The sequence below is a fragment of the Macrobrachium nipponense genome, chromosome 32 (assembly GCF_015104395.2).
Source record: "Macrobrachium nipponense isolate FS-2020 chromosome 32, ASM1510439v2, whole genome shotgun sequence".
NCBI classification, from domain to species: Eukaryota; Metazoa; Arthropoda; class Malacostraca; order Decapoda; family Palaemonidae; genus Macrobrachium; species Macrobrachium nipponense.
The window spans coordinates 57527121-57550269 of record NC_061094.1 but is presented as its reverse complement, the minus strand read 5'-3'; the positions used below and the strand labels follow the sequence as shown (position 1 = coordinate 57550269).

At 32.6% G+C, this 23149-nt stretch overlaps 1 protein-coding gene across 1 annotated transcript in view; it reads left to right on the top strand.

Moving 5' to 3' along the window:
* The window catches only part of LOC135207514 (calcium-activated chloride channel regulator 4-like), a 58222-nt gene extending 42840 nt beyond the window's left edge, over nucleotides 1–15382 (top strand). The window contains 6 exon segments of the mRNA XM_064239335.1: nucleotides 6409–6584; nucleotides 7355–7530; nucleotides 11806–12040; nucleotides 12525–12651; nucleotides 13859–14716; nucleotides 14719–15382. Of these exon segments, the coding sequence (XP_064095405.1) occupies nucleotides 6409–6584; nucleotides 7355–7530; nucleotides 11806–12040; nucleotides 12525–12651; nucleotides 13859–14716; nucleotides 14719–14792 (1646 nt within the window). The 3' untranslated portion in view covers nucleotides 14793–15382.
* Nucleotides 15383–23149: the final 7767 nt, after the last annotated feature.

The window sequence follows — 23149 nt, the reverse complement described above, 5'->3', positions numbered from 1 at the left end:
CACTCGCTACAAAAGTTAGATGTTATAATAAGTAGATCCGACAAAGACGGCAAAATTGTAATAATGGACCAAAGAATTCTACCTCGGACAAATCAAACAGCTCCTAGCGACACACATACTTGCGAAAACTGACGAAAAAAAATCCCCTCCAGAAAGTTCCCACAGAATTTTTTCGGAAAGTAAGATTAATGGCCAAGGACAAAAAGAGTATTGAACTATTAGGAAATTTAAAGTAATTAATCCTAAATTACCCTACTTTTATGGTTCTCCCAAAACTCACAAAGACAATCTTCCTTTCAGACCCATCGTTGATGCGCCGGAGCTTTCAATTACAAAAATTTCTAAATGGTTAGCTGCCTCCTTTCCCTTTTTTTAGGCACTTTTTCTCCCAGTCACATCACACTTCGGAAAGACCTTTGGCACCAATTCAGAGAAGCACATACACTTCACAACATAAAACTTGTTAAGCCTTGACGTAGACTGCCTCATTCACAAAAGTACCAGGTACAGGACGTTCTTCAGTTTTTAAGGGAAAAAAAATATCCCCCTATTCAGATCATTTCCCTTTGCACTTGACCAAAATAATAAAGTTAGTTGAATTATGTGCATCTAATAAAGTATTTTCATTCGGGGAATCATTCTAAGCAAAAATTCGGGTGTAGTATGGGTAGTCCTTTAAGTCCTATTTTAGCCAATCTGTTACATGGAATACTTTGAAACTACAGTAATAAAATGCAATAAAAACCAATAAACATGCGGTGGATGAGATTAGTGGATGACATACTAAACATTTGGGATAAAGTGGGTAACTTAATGAATTCCTTCAAAATTAAACGCATTAGTGCCAGCATCAAATTTAAAGTTGAAAAATGGAAACAGACAACAAAATCTTTTCTTGATGTTTTAATAATCAGGAGACACGACAGAATAAAAAATTACCAATACAGAAAAAACCAACGTTCTCCACTTCATCTATTCACTACTTTAGCTTCAGACAATATATCAAGATTAAGTCTAGCTAGCAAACCTATTCTAGGAGCCTTACAATTTGTTCCCCAGATTTCTGGAAAAAGAATTTGAACTAATTCGCAAGCAACCCCCCCTCCCATCTTTAAGTATCCTGACCAATAATTGAGAAAGCAATTCAAAAAGCAAACGTAATTTTCTACCGACCCCCTAAAGACAAGACCAGAGGACACACCCAACAATAAATAAAAATTCCCCACTGGAGACGATTTAAGAGAGTTACTCACACCCTGGGAAATCCAACCCTTTTGCATTTACCTACAAAATACCTAGCCAAAACCCTGATGTAACGTCTCCCAACAAAGACATCGCCCAAAGACTCGGGGTATATGAGATCCCAGCCAGGACTGTGACCAATCTTACAGCGGATTTACAGGAAATCACCTTCCACGGAGATTAATACAACCAAACGGTTCAGTTAGTTATGGACAAACAGAACTCGGCTATTTTCAACATATAAATGAACATAACCATAGAATAAAATGGAATATGTCACGTGTAATTTATAGCACAACTGCGGTACAAGAGTCAATGATGAATCAGGCTTAATAAAAGAGAAGCAGGTAATGCACATCTCAAAAGGGAATTGGACATCAGACATCGTCGACGCCCCAGTAAGTGTTCAGAACCAACGCTAAGAAGATTAAAGGAAGATTCTCAGCGGGGGGACTAAATTGGCTTACTTGTGGACGAAATCTCTTGGTATAAATACCACATTTTTCTGTAAACTTTTTCATTCATTATACCTGAAGAGAGAGACAGCAGTCTCTGAAAATATAGTACTTTTCTCTCTACATTTTGGTGTTTTTATGGGCTCCTTTATTAGATATATATATTATATTATATATATATATATATATACTATATATATATAATTATAGTAATATATATATATTATATATATATATTATATAATGTTATATATATATATATATATATATATATGTATATATATATATATTATATAATTATATATATTATATATGTATATATATATATGTAGATATATGTATACATATATACTATATAATATATATATATATATATATATATATATATAGATATTATATAAATATATATATATATATATATATATATATATATATATATATATATATATATATATATATATATATATATATAGTATATATATATATATTATATATGATATATATCTATAATTAATATATATATTATATAATCCTCGGGAAAGGTTCCTATAGAATAATGCTTTTTTTCTACGAATATTAATAAAGTAGTTAGGCATGGCCGGAAAAAAGCCACCTCTACAAATTATATACAAGACCTGACGTTGGATCAATTCGGTTCAGTTGTTCGCCGTTTAAAGCGGAACATTACATATACATTACATAGATACCATACTTCGACTATCAGCTTCTATATATATATATATATATATAGATTTATAATATATATTATAATATATATAGATATATATATATATATATATATATATATATCTTCATTAAAATAGTAATGAAAGGACATACCAGAAGATTTGGTCATTCATTCTTAGATAAGAAACAGACAATCATAAAGGAGATTATCTTATTAAATATTGAAAATAGCACATGAAGCATTGTTAAATACTTAATATAACCGGTAAATGTATTAATCATAAGGTTCCAAGCTAACTTAAGTGGCTCTAACAGACAGTCATTAGGGGATGATTGTATAAATAATATGTTAACAAAGTATATCTAGCATCGTTGAATGCTTAACAAGTTCGATAACTGCATCAATTATAAGCTGGCAGTAACTGACTTTGATGTATCAATTACAAGTTACCAAACTGACTTTGATGCATCTATTATAACTTACCAAATTAACTTGGCTGGCTCTAACTGACTTTGATCTACCTATTATAAGGTACCAATGTAACTTACCTGAAACTAACCGAACTTGGTAAATATTATAATGTGCATAAATATGTGATAAAGACAACATTCACTGAATTTATTTTAAAACACTGTAAAAAAAAAAAGTATGATTTCACATCAATGATGATAAAAAAAAAAAAAAAAACCAAAAAAAAAAAAAAAAAACATACTAGAGTTAAAATATAAGCAAGTAAAAATCGAGTTTTCTGCATAACGTATAATACAGCATGAAACGCTCAGCCACGACCGATGAAACTGTCAGCCGCGGCCCATGAAACTTTCAGCCACGGTCATGGTTAAATTTAACCTTAAGTAAAATAAAAACTACCGAGACGAGGGCTGCAATTTGGTATGTTTGATGATTGGAGGGCGGATGACCAACATACCAATTTGCAGCCCTCTATCCTCAGTAGGTTTTGAGATATGAGAGCGGAGAGAAAAACTGTGGACGGACAGACAAAGCCATCTTTGAAGAAAAAAAGAAAAAAAAAAAAAACAAAAAACTAAGAAAAGCTGAGAGGAATAAAACTCTCTGTCCAGGTTAATGACTAACGCGCAGGTAAGCCGGATAATGACACCGAACGCGATAACGGATTAAAAAGAAAGAAAAAAAATTGAAAAAATTCCACTTTAATGAGATTGATTGCTTAAGTCTCCTAATTAGCATGACAGCGGGAATTAAAAACGGAGATAACGATGGCAGCTGAGAGATAAAAGAAAAAAGTACGTTTATAATGATGAATGCGATTGGCGTTTTGTTTATTATTCGTGATTCGACTTTAGGTGTTATAGTATTATTAGGTGTTACAGAATTCATGCGGGTTATAGAATTATTAGGTGTTATAGGATTAATACTTGTTATAGAATTATGAGGTGTTATGGGATTAATTCGGGTTATAGAATTATTAGGTGTTATAGGATAATACGTGTTATTAAATCATTAGGTGTTACAGAATTAATAAAGGTTATACAATTATCATTAATTCAACCGATAACTTAAAAAGGAAAAAATGCCAGGGGTTTCGGAGAGAAAATAATTTTCTACGAGATAACACACACACACACACACACACACACATATATATATATATATATATATATATATATAGATATATATATAGATATATATGTATATGTAAATATATATGTAATATATATAAATATATATATATATATATATATATATATATATATATATATATATATAGATATATATATATAAAATAGATATATATATATATAATATAATATATATATGAAAGATATGTAAGTTGGGATTCTTTTATATGTACTGATAGGTTAACAAGCTGACCGTGTACGACTCAGGACTCGCTCTGGGTAATTAAGTTATCCGAACTCCTCCTCCTCCTCCTCCTCCTCCTCCTCCTCCTCTTCTTCTTCTTCTTCTTCCTTCTCTCCTCCTTCTTCTTCTTCTTCTTCTTCTCTCTCATAACAATCCCCAACTGTTCCATCTGAACCGCAGCGGCTGCAAATTTTGTCTCTCCCAAAATTCAAAACCCCTCACTTTGATTTCCGCGTTCGAATGCAAATGCGGAATTTTCCCAGTTGTCACGGAAGACGAGCTTTTCCTTAAATTTACGAGGAGCATAAACCTAACCCGGCACACACCCACCCCCGGTCCCCGGTTCCCCTCCCCCCTCCTCGGAATTTAAAGGGATATTTACATGCCGCGGTTTGAAAATACACTTCCCAGGAAAGGCAAAGACAAGGAATGGGACTTTCATTTTTTTTAAAATTCCAGGGCGATTTACGTATATGACCTGACCTGACCTTAACTGACCTGGCCGTGCTTTTGTGTGCGTGTAGTTTCTGTGCGTATGTCCGTACACACATACACAAACACCCACTACATTTGCATTGGGAAACAGAAGATTTGAGATTTTCATTTAAAATATGTTAAAGCAATTTACGTAGCTGACCTAACGAGACCTGACCTGACCTTAACTGACCTGACCGTGCTTTTGTGTGCGTGTAGTTTCTGCGCGTATGGCCGTACACACACATACACAAACACTCACTACATTTGCAATGGGAAACACAAGATTTGAGATTTTCATTTAAAATATGTTAAAGCAATTTACGTAGCTGACCTAACGAGACCTGACCTGACCTTAACTGACCTGACCGTGTTTTTGTGTGCGTGTAGTTTCTGCGCGTATGGCTGTACACACACATACACAAACACTCACTACATTTGCAATGGGAAACACAAGATTTGCAATTTTCATTTGAAATATGTTAAAGCAATTTGCGTAGCTGACCTAACGAGACCTGACCTGACCGTGCATTCGTCTGTGTAGCTTCTGTGCCGTATACGCACACACACACACACACACACACACACACTGGATTGCAACTTTCACTTCAAAAATGCCGAAGCGATTTACGTACCTGACCAACTTAACCTTCTCTCGTGCGTGAAGCTTCTGTACGTAATATGTTCGTGCACACGCACAAACACACAAACACACACCCAATAAACTTGAAATGGATTGTACAACTTTCATTATAAAATGAAAAAACAATTTACGTACCTGACCTGAACCATGCTTCCGTGCGCGTAAATCAGTAAGTATAAACGCGTAAACATATATGTTTAAGTAAACTTGAAACTGACTAGGTTATATTTTGGCTTTCACCAATATTTGTTTAGTGGGGGGCGGGGGGTTAGGGGTGGGCGTTTGGACCTCAATCAACCTATCCGTTTCGCTCTATTTTGAAATCGACACTGGCTTCAGAATTGTAACGTTATACTTGGGACTTAATTGGACCACACGTCCAACGAATAGGAATTAACAACGATGGTGGCGATGCTCCAAAGCGGTATCATTTGAAAATTTATCGCGGGCAGTATTTGTATACTGTGTATGTATATGTATAGTATATATATATATTATATATATAATATATATATAATATATTTATATTATATATATATATATATATATATATATATATAAGCGAATACCACAGGAAAATGCTAGGCAGAAATCAAGCGCTTTCGTCTTAGTATAGACGAAAGCTCTTGGATTTCTGCCTATCATTTTCCTATTGGTATTCGCATATTTAATGAAGTCGCGTGCATCTACTGTGATTTTTTAAGCATATATATATATACACACACACACACACATTTACATACATAGACATATACACCTTTAATTCAAGTGAAACAGGGACCTGGAACAAGTTTACAAAAATATATAATTTCTTTCTTTCCAAAACAAGATCTAATTTCTTTCACTGTCGTCACCCCCAAAGTTCCTCCACTGGCGTAAAATATCATTCCAGCACTGAGCCACTCACCAGAACCCCCCCCCCCCCCCCCCCCCCCCCGCACCCCCCCCCCTCACTTTTTTTTCCCCCCCCAACAAGCTAGAGATCAACCCACCCTCCCTAATGTCTTTAGAACCAGAAGTATTCAACCAAGGGCTTCCCCTTCTGTTTTTCCCCCCTGCAGAACCGGATATCACCAGAGGCGACGGAGTCTATTCCCGCTACGCCCCTCCACTGGAAGGCCCCGCCCGCTATTCCCTCTTGCTGTCCGTCGACGCCGAGAAGGGCGTACTGGCTTTGGCCCAGGCACACTCCAGAGACCACGACCTGAGGCATCACAGGCACACCTTGGCTAAGGAGGTGAGTTTTCGGGGGTTTTGGTTTTAAATCAAGGAATAGAAAAAATAGTTTTTTTTTTTTTTCTTTTTACTATAATTATATTTTTGATTGTAAATCATAGCTTCAATGAAAGGGGAAAGAATGAATTAAAATGAGTACTTCTTACAAGATTCTAGCTTCTTATAGTAAAATACTGGGTTGAATGAATGATAATAATTACTAGAGAGAGAATGAATGAAAATTTTCTGAATGAGAATTGATTCAAACTTTATCTCTTCCTAGAGTGCTGGTATGAATGAAATAGTATAATAGTAATTTTCTAGTGGGTATTCCTTACAATCTGATATCTTCCTAGAGCAAATCCCGGCATGAGTGAATTAGTATGACAGTAAGTATAAGAGTGAATTCCTTACAACTTGATGTCTTCTATAGTAAATCCTGGCTTGAATGATATAGTATAATCAAAATTGGTAGATAAGAGTGAATGGAAATTTTGAATAAGTATTTCTTACAACTTGATGACTTCCTACAGTAAACCCTGGCTTGAATGAAATAGAAATAATTTTAAGAGTGAATGAATGAATGAATGGTGAGTCCTGCCTTGTAGAAAATGCAACAATAAATATCGGAAGTGTGAGTGAATAAAAATTAATTTAAGCAGTAAATTGATGTATACAATTATTAAGCATACAAATAGCAACGCATGCCACGAACGAGCCAATAAAATGAAAAGAAAGAATAAATGAATATTAGTCTAGTGACAAAGCACCATCTACTTCTCCGTTTGTCAGCTGGTCTACGGGGAATACGCCGACGGTCACGGCTGGATCACCCCCTCCTGCTGCGGGAGCGTGGTGCCCTTCGCCCACACCCGTCAGTCACCGCCCTTCACCCGCCAGATTACGGGACCGACGCTTGATATTCGGGAGGGACACCTCCTCCACCGCGACAGAGTGCCTCCGGCGAGGTGAGTGGTAATAGACAAGCGGGCGTCGGCCCTTGTGAGGGAAATTAACCGTATGGGCGGCAGAGGACGTCCATATTAATTGGCCTCCTCTCCGGCAGACCTACTAAAGGCCACGTTTCCCCTCGAACTTCCTCCTCCATCCCCTCTCCCCTAACTCTCCCTCCTCCATCCCCTCTCTCCTATATCCCTCCCTTGTCCCTATCCCATACTATTCCCCTACTCCCCTCCCCTACCTAACTCCCTCCCTTCCCCTCTCCTTCACACTTCCTTTTCCCTCTCTTCTCCCTTACTCCCCTCCCCATACCCCCTTCCCCTCACTTCCCCCCTCCACCCATCTGCTTCCCAGTTCATCGCTTCCCCTCCCCCACTCTCTCCCCTTCTCCCCCGTTTCTCTTCGCATCTACCGTGGCATTAATAGGAGCGAAGGACCTGTGGAAATAGGTTGATGGAGCTATCAAACACAACCGCACACACACATACATACACACACACACGACACTCCACTGAATATGGTTTACCCGGTCGAGTTATTTTGACATTCCATCCATTTTGGGTTTTGTTGTCAATTTCAGCAGTGGTAGTTTGGTCATATTACTTGTGGTCCTTTATCCTTCAAATTACGTGCACCATCAAATGATTTCGCTTCGGTTATGGAGATGTAGTGGTAAGTTATACCTTCGAGAGAGATATATATATTATATATATATATATATATATATATATATATATATATATATATATAGATATATATAGAGTCTACCGGACATCATGATTCTTTCATATTTCTTTGAAGTTGACTTCTCGAGGCTTTGTGGTGACAAGCGAATCCAAAAATGAAAAAAAATAAAAGAGCAAAGAATTTGAGAAGTTAAAATTAAAAAGGGCAATTTAGCTATTACATTTACACACACACACACACACACACACACACACACACACACACACACACACACACACATATATATATATATATGCTTAAAAAATCACAGTAGATGCACGTGACTTCATAATAAGCGAATACCACGGGAAATGATAGACAGGAATCCAAGCCGCTTTCGTTCTTTATTTCAGACATCGTCAAGGAGCTCCTTGACGATGTCTGAATAAAGACGAAAGCGCTTGGATTCCTGTCTATCATTTCCCGTGGTATTCGCTTATATATATATATATATATATATATATATATATATATATATATATATATATCTATCATTTCCCGTGGTATTCGCTTATATATATATATATATATATATATATATATATATATATATATATATATATATATATATATACACTATGGCAACCATTGGTAGATTACGAATTCTATCCGAATAACACATATACATTATGTGTCTAAATTAATACTATAGTCATTTGTATCACTTGAAAAGAACTCTCACATAGTTGAAAGATAATTTCATAATCAGGTGTAATAAAAAAATCTACTCCAATACTATAAAATACAAATGAATTAAAATGAATAAAAAATCATTTAGTTAATTAAATATATAAATAAAAAAAAAAAATAAATATTCCTGCATCGTATGTTATAAACTGCGACATCAAATACAACGTAAGAAGAAAGTTATAAGAAGAACTGAAAAGTTAACGAGTTAACAAATATTGTTATTAACAAGAATATAAGACTGTCAAAGACACCTGAAAGAAAGCTGTTAACGAAATAAATGAAAAATTAACGAGTTAAAAATATTGTTCTTAATGAGAATATAAGACTGTCAAAGACACATGAAGAAAAAATTATTAAAACGAGTCCCAAAAAAAAAACCATTGTTATTTTAACGAGAAGATAAGACTGTCAAAGACACCTGAAGAAAGTTATTAACGAAATAAATGAAAAAATAACGAGTACAAATATTGTTCTTAAAAAATGAGAATATAAGACTGTCAAAGACACATGAAGAAAATTATAACGAGTAAAAAAAAAACCATGTTTATTAAACGAGAAGATAAGACTGTCAAGACACCCTGAAGAAAGTTATTAACGAAATAAATGAAAAATTACGAGTTACAAATATTGTTCTTAATTGAGAATATAAGACTGTCAAAGACACATGAAGAAAAAAATTATTAACGAGTAAAAAAAAAAACCATTGTTATTAACGAGAAGATAAGACTGTCAAAGACACCTGAAGAAAGTTATTAACGAAATAAATGAAAAATTAACGAGTTACAAATATTGTTCTTAATGAGAATATAAGACTGTCAAAGACACATGAAGAAAATTATTAACGAGTAAAAAAAAAACCATTGTTATTAACGAGAAGATAAGACTGTCAAAGACACCCCTGAAGAAAGTTATTAACGAAAATAAATCAACAAAAAATTAACGAGTTACAAATATTGTTCTTAATGAGAATATAAGACTGTCAAAAGACACATGAAGAAAATTATTAACGAGTAAAAAAAAAAACCATTGTTATTAACGAGAAGAAATAAGACTGTCAAAGACACCTGAGAAAGTTATTAACGAAAATAAATGAAAAACAATTGAGTTTACAAAATATTGTTCTTAATGAGATAAGACGTCAAAGACACAGAAGAAAATTATTAACGAGTAAAAAAAAAAAAACCATTGTTATTAACGAGAAGATAAGACTGTCAAAGACACCTGAAGAAAGTTATTAACGAAATAAATGAAAAATTAACGAGTTACAAATATTGTTCTAAAGAGAATATAAGACTGTCAAAGACACATGAAGAAAATTATTAACGAGCTAAAAAAAAAAAACCATGTTATTACGAGAGATAGACTGTCAAAAGACACCTGAAGAAAGTTATTAACGAAATAAAATGAAAAATTAACGAGTTACAAATATTGTTCTTAATGAGAATATAAGACTGTCAAAGACACATGAAGAAAATTATTAACGAGTAAAAAAAAAACCATTGTTATTAACGAGAAGATAAGACTGTCAAAGACACCTGAAGAAAGTTATTAACGAACTAAATGAAAAAATTAACGAGTTACCAAATATGTTCTTAATGAGAATATAAGACTGTCAAAGACACAATGAAGAAAATTATTAAACGAGTAAAAAAAAAAACCATTGTTATTAACGAGAAGATAAGACTGTCAAAGACACCTGAAGAAAAGTTATTAACGAAATAAATCAAAAAATTAACGAGTTACAAATATTGTTCTTAATGAGAATATAAGACTGTCAAAGACACATGAAGAAACAAAATTATTAACGAGTAAAAAAAAAAAAACATTGTTTATTAACGAGAAAGATAAGACTGTCAAAGAACACCTGAAGAAAGTTATTAACGAAATAAATGAAAAATTAACGAGTTAAAAAATATTGTTCTTAATGAGAAATATAAGACTGTCAAAGACACATGAAGAAAATTATTAACGAGTAAAAAAAAAACCATTGTTATTAACGAGAAGATAAGACTGTCAAAGACACCTGAAGAAAGTTATTAACGAAATATGAAAAATTAACGAGTTTACAAATATTGTTCTTAAGAGAAATAGACTGTCAAAGACACATGAAGAAAATTATTAACGAGTAAAAAAAAAACCATTGTTATTACGAGAAGATAAGACTGTCAAAGACCTGAAGAAAGTTTTATTAACGAAATAAATGAAAAATTAACGAGATTACAAATATTGTTCTTTTTATGAGAATATAGACTGTCAAAGAAACGACATGAAGAAAATTATTAACGAGTAAAAAAAAAAAACCATTGTTATTAAAACGAGAAGATAAAGGGACTGTCAAAGACACCTGAAGAAAGTTTATTAACGAAATAAATGAAAAATTAACGAGTTACAAATATTGGTTTTCTTTAAGAGAATATAAAGGACTGTCAAAGACACATGAAGAAAATTATTAACGAGTAAAAAAAAAAACCATTGTTATTGAACGAGAAGATAAGACTGTCAAAGAACACCCCTGAAGAAGTTTATTAACGAAATAAATGAAAAATTAACGAGTTTACAAATATTGTTTTAATGAGAATATAAGACTGGTTCAAAGCACATGAAGAAAATTATTAACGAGTAAAAAAAAAACCATTGTTATTAACGAGAAGATAAGACTGTCAAAGACACCTGAAGAAAGTTATTAACGAAATAAATGAAAAATTAACGAGCTAAAAATATTCTTATTAACGAGAAGACTTTCAAATAAAACTGAAGAAAGTTATTAACGCAATAACTGAAAAAAATTAACGAGTTAAAATCATACCAATATGTACTTTGTGAATTCTTATTTGTTAATAATAAAATTCCTCTCTCTCGCCCTTAAGAATCGTGGACCTGTTAGCTTGGGTCAACACCAGCAGCGGCGGGGTGGTCCTCGAGTGGACCGCCGTGGGCGAGGACAGGGACTGGGGGCGTGCCCACGCCTACGAGGGCTTCGTAGCCACGACGAAGTCGCAGGCGGCGAAGAAATGCACCGGGGAACATATCCGTGAGCTGCCTGCTCCCGCCACGGCTGGGACGCGCGAGATGGCCAAAGTCAAGATTACTCTGCGTGAAACTGTACGTTATATGGAATAAAATTATATATATATATATATATATATATATATATATATATATATTTATATTTATATATATATATATATATATATTATATATATATATATATATATTATATATATATATATATATATATATATATATATATATATATACATATATGTATATATATATGTATATATATATATATATATATATATATATATATATATATATATATATATATAATATATATATATATATATATATATATATATATATATATATATATATAGATATATAAGTATTTACAGATAAATTTAAACTAAACATTATTACTTTGCTTAATTATCTACTTTCTATTTATTTATTCATTTGATATTTTATGTTTTTATTTATACAGTATCTATTCATGCATGCATTTATTCGCTAATCAATTTTGAATTTTTTTCTAATTACTTATGAATAAAGGTTTCTAAGACTCTCATTCCTTCCCCCTCCGAAGGTTCTTTGGGTATGCATCGTGGCTGTCGATTCCCAGGGCAACAAAGGACCTCCTAGCAATCCGGCCGCCCTTCTTCCGCCCAGCACTCCTAACACGGATCGTATAACCATAAGGGCGAGGGGACAGGGTAAGGAAATTCGGCAGTAGTGTATACGTGTGACGTCATAACTGTGCCATTGCTATTTTAATGAATGTGATCGTGTATTAAGATCTGCCACTTTTTGCAAATTTAATTTCATCCGTTTATGCTTAGAGTTTAGACTGGATTTAACAGCGTTTCAACACAAAGCAATGATTATGTCAAAGACTGTATTCATTTGTTATAATCTTTCCCCTTTTGCAAATTTAATTCAATTCATTTTTCTTTTGGACTTGAATTTAGATTTGAATTGGGTTCCACTTGCATTTTTGTTAGAAATGAATCTGAATTTAGACATACCCTTTCGCAAATTTAATTTACTTTATTTTTTTAGGACTTGGATTTAAATTTGAATTAAGTTTCACTTTCATTTTTTTTAGAATTGAAATCGAATTTAGGTAACGGTTTCAAAACAGTATAATGATAATTTGAAAGAGTACATTCATTTGTTATAAATTCCCCTATTTTGCAAATGTAATTTTCTCTACTATTAGTTAGAAATTGAATTTGAATTAGGGATCAAAACAATACAAGGATTATCTAAGGTCTAAAAATTGAAAGTGAATTAGTGAAAATATTTAAAAAACGCAATAATTTTTATAAAACCTTCATTCATTTAAAATAATCTCCCATTTTTGCCAAATTTCAATTCCCCTATTTTTTTTATTTTTATAAATTTAACTTAAATTAGAGTTTAAAAATAGTCACAAGCTGCTCCCGTTTATCAACAACCCAAATGAAGGTGGTTTTCGAAGTGTTCTTTTGATATGTCTTATTAACGATTATTTTGAAGACTATTCACTTATCATCGTCCCTCCACCTGTTCTTACCACTTTCATCACCTCTATTTTGGTTAGAATTGAAATCGAATTTGAATTAGGGTTTCCAAAATATCAACTGATGCCTCGTTTACAAGCAGTCCAATGAAAACTGTTTTTGAAGTGTCATTATGGTATACTAATTAAAAGATTATTTTAAATACTTTATTCACTACTTATAGTCCTTCCATCCCGCCTCTCACCACTTTCAATTGTTATGTTATCTTTTGTTAGATCCTGAATTTGGTTTAGAGTTTAAAATAAACACAGATGCCCAGTCTGTAAACAAGCCCAATGCAAACAGCCCAAGGAAGGTGGTCTTCGAAGTGTCATGACGATGCATTAAGGCTCATTATCTTTTTCAAACTGAATTATAGGTGGAGCAGTTTTGTCATCAGGTCTGGGCGGCTTCGAATCGGGGATCGGAGGCGGGGAACAAGCGGCCGTCATCAGCGGCTGCGTGGGCGGCCTTTTCCTCGTCGTTATCATCATCGGCACCTACTGCTACTGCATCTCGTCGCCCTTCAAGAGGCGCCTCAACAGACGCCGCTCCCCGCCCCACGACGTCGAGAAAACGCCCCCGACGAGCCTCGTCAACGGCGGCAGCGTCACCGTCAAGACGACACCGAAGGCGGGCGGAGCCCCGAACCACGACCCCGAATTACCGGTGCCTCCGCCCTCCACCCACCACCACCAGGAGGTTCATGACACGCCCCAGCAGCAGCAGCAGCAGCAGCAGGTTCCTCCGATGGACAACGGCCTCAACATCTGTCAGGAGCAGGAGGCCCACCAGGCCTCTCTGCCCGAATCCTTCGGCGTGGATCCGATCAACGTCCTCCCCCCGAGCATGCGACGGGAAGAGAAGGAGCCGCCCGAGGGCCTGAGGGCGCTCTCCATGTCCATCCCCGACGTGACGCGGGTGGAGGGCAACCTGAAGGAGATCGACCGCATGACGAACGTGTCCGCCCCCCAGTTCTTCACCCTGGGGCGCCATCACTCGAGGACGTCTTCAAACCCCCACCACCAGAGGGGTGGTCCACTTCGCGCGACCGATCCCAAAATGTATAGTGCCAACGACCTCAGCTACCTGGAGAGGCCCTTCAGGTACGACCCGGGGAGCGTGACCCAGTACTACAACATCATCAGGTCCCGTCACGTCGCCCCGGACACGTATAGCGACGGGTCGGACGACGCCGGCATCGTTGACCAGCTGCTCTGCGACGACAGAGCCTCCACGCCCCCCCTCCGGCACCAGCGGACCACTCCCACGCCTACAGGAACTTTCACCGACATTCCCTCGGGTTCATGTAGGCTGTGCGAAACCTAAAACCTACTACAGGAAAGGAGTTTAAGACATTACAAATCTCTATTTTTATTCTGGGAATTTTTATCATCACGGAAGAGTAAGGAAGGGAATGAAGGAATTCGTGCTCATTAAAAGAAAATAAAGGAAAATGTGGAATGACTCTTTTAGAGTTATCGTTGCATAATTAGTCGACCGAATATAAATACGAGAAACAAATGAGTGATTAATAAACAGTGATGAAAGACAATCAACCAAAGGCGTATAATAATTAGTATGGAGTGGTACTCAATCGAGGTTCTTTAATCTAAGTAAATGTAACATACTTATTCATTACCGGAGTGAAAATTTTACGTAGTTTTAATTTTACGAAGTCATCTATTTTCGTCAAATTATGTTCCGACGAAATTTTTACGATACCTCATACCATTTATTGAATGAAGCAGCCAGATATTGGCCGGCATATTCATGCATATTAAAACAACCTTTTTCATAACACTGTATGTACTGAATGGAATTCATGACTTTCTTTTTTATTAAGTTAAAATTGCCGAAGTATTACCTGACATAAGTGAATCTGGACAAAGCATATATGTGTGAGGATAAGGAGAGGTATATATATGATATATATATATATATATATATATATATATATATATATATATATATATATATATATATATATATATATATATATATATATATATATATATATATATATATATATGTATATATATACACATATATATAATATATAATATATATATATATCTATATTAATATCGATATTATATACATACCATACATACAGAGAGAGAGAGAGAGAGAGAGAGAGAGAGAGAGATGAATTGGTATATTAACAAACGGACTTTAAGTACAATTACAAGCTGGTGGAAAAATACAGACTAAAAGCTTAGTCATAGACATATCTTTCAGTTCGTAATTAATAAATAAAAGAGCACAAAATAACTCATACATATCGAATTGTCTAACAAACTTTTGAAATGTACAAACGTATTGAGCTAAACTAACATATCCTTACCTACATATCTAGACAAGACGTTGAAAGAAAATATAAATAATATTATTATTATTCATTCATCTAACGTATGACATATTCATGCATTCATTTAACCATCAGTTTGCGTTCATTCAACCGTTTATTTATTATTTCATACGTATACACATTCATATTCATAACTTCATCCGTTGACTAATTTATTCACGTACACCACATTTTATCAGACGCTTCATTTCAGGTTCATTTATTTTAGTTTATTTTCATTTTAGGTGACCTACCGAAATGTCACATCAATTTTGACGTCCATTTTCGTTTCTCTTTAATCGGCCATTGACCTTATTTTTTTTCTGGCGTCATCAAATTCACGCACTTACAGAAATATCCACTGTATTTGATGCTACAAATAATTAATTTCACAAATGTATTAATTTCTGAGAGCAATGAAATGAAAGTAATAATGACGAAAGGTCATAACTTACACTAAAAGAAGTGTATTTATATATATATATATATATATATATATTATATATATATATATTTATATATATATATAGATATATAGATATAACACAAATGAGGAAAATGAACAAAAGAAGGTCTGTAAATGTACAGACATAAGAATTATGAACAAAAGAGGGTCTGTAAATATCAAGAAAAAAAATATGAACAAAAAAGGTCTGTAAATATACAGACATAAGAATTATGAACAAAAGAAGGTCTGTAAATATAAAGACAAAAAATATGAACAAAAAAGGTCTGTAAATATACAGACACAAGAAATATAAACAAAATAAGGTCTGTAGATATAAAACACAAGATATATGAACAACAGTATATCCATAAATGCAAAAAACATAGCAATTATTACAAAAAAAAAACATTTCAATAAAAAACATAATGAATATTAACAAAAATATCTATAAATATAAAAACATGAAATATGATTAATGAAAGATCTGCACATATATAAATTCGAGGAACATGAACAAAATAAGACCTTTAGGTATGTAAATATTAGGAAATAAATACAATTAAAAGAAGGAAATATACTATAGAAATAAGAAATATAAACAAAGATAGATCTGTAAATATGCAAATAGAAATAATAAAAGAATATATGAAATATATATATATAATCTATATATATATATATATATATCTATATATATAATATATATATATATAAAGAAAATTCAATCCACGTCAACTTTGTCGCAAAAACTGTCACTGGCAAAAAAAAAAAAAAAAAAAAAAAAAAACTCGGAGACCTAGGAAAACAAATTACATTTTTTTTTTACTCCAAATGTTCCCCAAGTGAATTAAATTTAATTACTGGAGTAATTACAAGGAATTCTAATACCGTTTCCGGCTGCACATTTTAATAAGTGAAGAAAAGTTACGTCATTAGGAAAGTAAACTTCATTATTATTATTATCATTATTATTATTATTATTATTATTATTATTATTATTATTATTATTATTATATTATTATTATTATTATTATTATTATTATTCTTATTATCATTATTATTATTATTATTAAAAAGTTTGAAAGTCTTTCATAATGTTTCCTTAGTAATTATTATTATTATTATTGTTATTATATTATTATTATTATTATTATTATTATTATTATTATTATTATTATTATTATTATTATTATTATTCAGCCATCTTTACAGTGTTGCTATAGTACTTATAATCATAAATATTCCTTTAAATAATTGCTACCATCTATGTTACAACTTTGACCAAACAGAAATAAAAGTGATATGGTCATAAATGCCATTCGCACATGTTAATGCAACCTTTTAACCCAAGTAAAGTCTAATAATTGCTAATAAGTATATACTTTTCATTTTCAACTTGTCTTAAGTGTAAAATTATTGCATTTCTCACTTCACATTGCCAATTATCCCACTCATACATTATTTTAATACTCATTATTCATGAATATTTTTATCACATCTGTTAAATTTTTACTATTCCATCTGACCATTTTTTTTTACTCTCATATCATTAATATAACTCATTTTTTAAAGTTTTATTTCAGACAATTTTATCACATCCAAATCATCGAATGACTCTTACGGGCTGCTCCATGAGCAAGAGCCCGTGCAGGCATAATGCCAGGTGAATTTCAATAAATAACAAGATGTCCTGTTGATTGGAATTTACAATCAGAAAATCTTGACTATTTTTGATGAAAATTTGTATTTCATTCATTATTCTACTAGCTATTTTTGATGAAAAGTTGTATTTAATTCATTATTCTGTTTGATGTATAAACATTTATATGTTCGTTTTAATTTGTATTCAAGTTTTTTTTTTTTAAATAGTTTTTGAACTGAAGACGAATACCACTCCATACCTTCAAACCGAATTGATACAGAACTGCCATATCATGATTACATATCTGCATAATTACCTATTGCTTACTCAAGAGATAAAACGACAAATATCTTCGGGTGACTCCAGAACTCTTCGCTCAGATGTACAGACAATAAGTGGGTTCCACCTGACTGAACATATCTGAGAAAACACGGAGCTTAATCGAACACTTTACAAAAGTGAAATATTAAAGTGACGCGGAAAACGTTGTACGATACTGCTGCTAATAAAATATTGGAAGTAAACGCTAGTGACTATAGTTACTTAATGTCATTGTGATAATGTTGTGACTGAAACTCTTTAAAAAAAATTCATAAACATTCTGAAAAAATCATTCTTGTCATTTCCACGTCTGATCTGAAATTATTATTCCCCGTCGTTCATTTTGAATTAGAGAAAGAAATAAAATGTTTGATTCTATTTTTCATACAACATTACGGTTATAGATGTTTATAAACATTATGTCGATATGTAGTATATACCATCTGTGAGCTTCAATGTTTGTTTTTATGTTACGAGAAAGGAAGATTAAAAAATATATATATTAGATTTCCTTTTTTTTTAATGAGGGGAGTCCAGCAACTGGGCTTTTTTTATGTAAATAAATGACACTACAGTCAATAAAAAAACATCAATAAATCTTTATGATGAATTCAATACACTTTCCTCCAAGACCGGAACTTTTTGTAACGCTGTGATGTGGTTTGAATGTTGTTCTGAATAAAACTATAGTGTTTTCTACTGGACTTTGGAAATTCATTCGCCTTACCCCTAATTAAATAAACTTTCCACTCTGCTGAATATTGGTGAAATGCAGCATACATAGGAAAAATATGTATGCTAATAGACTGATAGAGTTCAGTATATTTATACAGAATATGAAAGCTAGGTGATTGGTGAAATGCAGTATACATATGAAGAATATGATACCTACAAAAAGGGTGAAATTCAGTACACATAAATGTAGAATTTAGTAGCTAGGAGATTGGTGAAATGCAGTATACATATAGAATATGATAGTTAGGTGATTGGTGAAACGGCGTATATATAAGTAGAATATGATAGCTAGGTAACTGGTGAAACGGCGTATAGCTACATATCTAGAATATGATAGCTAGCAGATTGGTGAAATGGCGTATACATATGTAGATACGATAACTAAGGGATAGGTGTAACGGCGTATAGAATATGAAATGCAGTTTGTTTATATGGAATATAATAACAATTACTCTGATGTATGCAAAAGCTTTACTCAATTTCTTTATAGAATTGATCAGTATTTAAGGAACATGTGTGTGTGCGTGTGTATGTGTAACTAGTATACATACTTTTTTCTAAATAAGACTGAAAAACGAACTCAAGAAACAAATTTAAGCAAGCAATCAACTGGTATATCTGAACAATTATAAATTATCAAAAGAAATACGATTAATCTAAATCAACACAAACTCTTATGAATGTTTCTTATATATATATATTATCTCTCTCCGTAAACCACCCGATCCTATTACAAATAATCTTAGAAATTAACCGTTTAATAATATCCTACCCACCAAATAATATGTTTCCTTCCACAGAGCCTTTTCTTGTCATAACTCTAAGTCACATGAGAACACAGGAATCAACAAAAGCCTACAACAGCATTCCTTTACCTCTCACCAACCTTGCTATATCAGATGTCAAGAACACACCTCCAACTCTCTTGAGTATCCCCTTAATAGGTGGAGTATAGAAAACGCGGAGCGAGTAATAAAAGGATAGAATCTGATAGGTAAGCTGATATCCCCAGCTCGCTCCAGATAGCTCGAGGGAGAGGAATCTTTGGTGAGAGAGAGAATCTCAGACCTGGTGATTATTTTGCTGGTTTGAGTCATTATGAACAATCTTATCAAGGGTAACGGGTTGTTGTGGTGTAGTGTTGGAAGCATTAAATAAAATTAACACCGTTTTGTTCTTTGTATGTGACGTAAGATGCTCAAGACGGCAAACGGTGATATATGAAATTCGTAAGGTGTTATTAATATATATATATATATATATATATATAATATAATATATATAAATATAATAATATATATAAACATATATATATATATATATATATATATATATATGTATATTTATATATATATATATATATATATATATATATATATATATATATATATATATATGTATACGTTTATACTATATATATATATATATATATATATTATATATAATATATATATATATATATATATATATATATATATATATATATATAGTATTTATATATATATATATATTATATAATATATATATATATATATATATATATATATATATATATATATATATATATATATATATATATATATATATATATATATATATATATATATATATCTTTGCTAGGGAGCCTCTCCAAAGGAATGTGTGAGAGAAATAATTGTTCCTTTACATAAGTGATAGTTGGTAGCAAGGACTATAAGGTGTTTGACAGATGAAACAATGTGATTCAATGATAACGTAAATAAACTGGAAAAAAAAGAATATTGAAAGAATTTAAAAGCATTTGCATGAAAAGGCAACTGAAAGTGAACGTAGTAAGAGTACAGTTAAGGGTAAATCAAAATCACAAAAAAGGAGCAAACAATATTAATATAGATGATTTAAAAAAAAAAGGGGGGCATTATACCAATAAGGACAGTTGAGGTTAATATAATAGTTGATAACAGGATAAGAGAAGAGATGAGCCGCAGAATACTTGAAGAAAGTAAAGTACCAGTTTGTATCCAAGAGATTTGTAAGACGTAAAAAGTATCTTGGGGAGTAGAATAAATTATTCCGGAGGATTTCTCGTCCTGTAAACATTGCACAGAGAATTAAAAAGAGCTTAATTCCAAAAGAAAAGAGGTAATGGGAATCCATTGAATAATAATCCCAGAGACACAAGAACACGAAGTTCGCGAGTGAAAACAGACTTGCAATAAATTATTTAGGGAGAATCTATGAGGAAGACAATTTGCTGGAGTATATAAACTACGACTTTCCAAGCTGATAATTTCCTCTTGGACTTAATGGCGCCGGTTCTGAATCGTTTACAATAGAAATTAATGGGTTCTTCTAATGATCTAAGCAGTGAGAGATAATATCTGATAACTGGTGGAATGTCAGTTGAGGGGAACATAAACCGGCATGGTAAATGTAGGATATTTTAGCGTAAATGTAGGATATTTTAACAGAGTTTGACATTTTAACAATTATTTATATCAGTCAATAGCAAGCTTTGCACTTTTCAGAGTATTTAGAGATTCAATAGCAAGCTTTGCACTTTTCAAAGTATTTAGAGATTCAACGGCGACTTTTGCACTTTTCAAAGTATTTAAGGATTCAATAGCAAGTTTTGCACTTTTGAAAGCATTTAGAGATTCAATAGCAAGCTTTGCACATTTCAAAGTATTTAGAGATTCAATAGTAAGCTTTGCACTTTTCAAAGTATTTAGAGATTACGTGTTAAATCTAATCAATTGACGACCGTTACGCTGGATGATTCATATCTACCTGAGAAAATGATGTGAACTTTGACCTCGCCAGGTGAATATATAAAGATCTTATTAGAAGTCTAACAGAGATTTAATAGATTACCTCTTGTATTAAAGCAAATAGAGGAGCGAACAATGAATGTGTAAATGCACACATTTTTTTAACCTAGATTTTAATTAATAAAAAAATAATGATAACGGGAGACTTTCGAAGAATGCTTACCCATTCGCTATTTGTAAATTTGTAAGAACATATCAAGAAGTGAATTGATGATTTGGATAATTTTTACTTCACTATATGATTATAGAAAATATTCAGCTCTGTAGGTACAAAAATAAAATTTTTTCGGTCCGTATAGTGTCATTTCAACGATCAACATTAATAAAATTAATCAAGGAGATAAACAACATTGTATAAGGAGGAGAGAAAGAGAGAGAGGAAAGAGAGAAAAATCCCTAAAACTATAACATGATAGTCTTCCTGTTTGTTTGCTTTTTTTTTTTTATAGTGTCGACATAAAACGGAATGGCATGCAGCCACCAACGCCCAGAAGATAAGTAAAAACAAGACGCCATTAGGCAAAAAGGATTCTCTCTCTTTAGAAATCTGCAAACAGAGAACAGGAATCGAAGCAGAACGTCGAAGCCTTTTGGATGCTTTAAAACCAATGGATTTCAAAGCAGAATCCTTCAGGAAAAGAAGACCACGACTATTTTGAAAGAGATTGGTCGATTTTTTTATCAGTAGCGGGAAAAGAGACAATAAATAAGGACTGAAATTTCAGAAGAATTCGGTGCGATTGTTTGGTGGTGAAATGGTCTTGAGATGGGAAGTATGGATAGACAGTTTGGAGATAAGGCTTCAGATGATTCTTAATAAAAGGCGTTATGTGGCTCTGCCAAGGTCATTCATTTTTGTTCAGTTAATCTACTGTTTTTTTTTCTTTGTCCTATCATGATTCTTTAGTAATACATAGAGATTTATTGACCACAAAATTACAATACTTCCCAGTTTACAGAAAAGGCAATAATTTCATATCAATCAAAAGATCAACATTTTTAAATCCAATTCATAACAAAAGTTTCATCCAAAACAACTTATGTTCTATATTACAGTTGAAACAGTAATACGAAAAGAGTTCTTGTAGAAAAAATTAGCTTGATGTTGTTTAGAGAAAAATAGAGACTAAGCTATATAGAAATCTAAACAGAAAAGGCAATAATTTCATATCAATCAAAAGATCAATATTTTTTAAATCCAATTCATAACAAGTTTCATCCAAAACAACTTATGTTCTATATTACAGTTGAAACAGTAATACGAAAAGAGTTCTTGTAGAAAAAAATTAGCTTTATGTTGTTTAGAGAAAAATAGAGAGACTAAGCTATATATAAATTTAAACATAAAGGGAAAATATGACCTG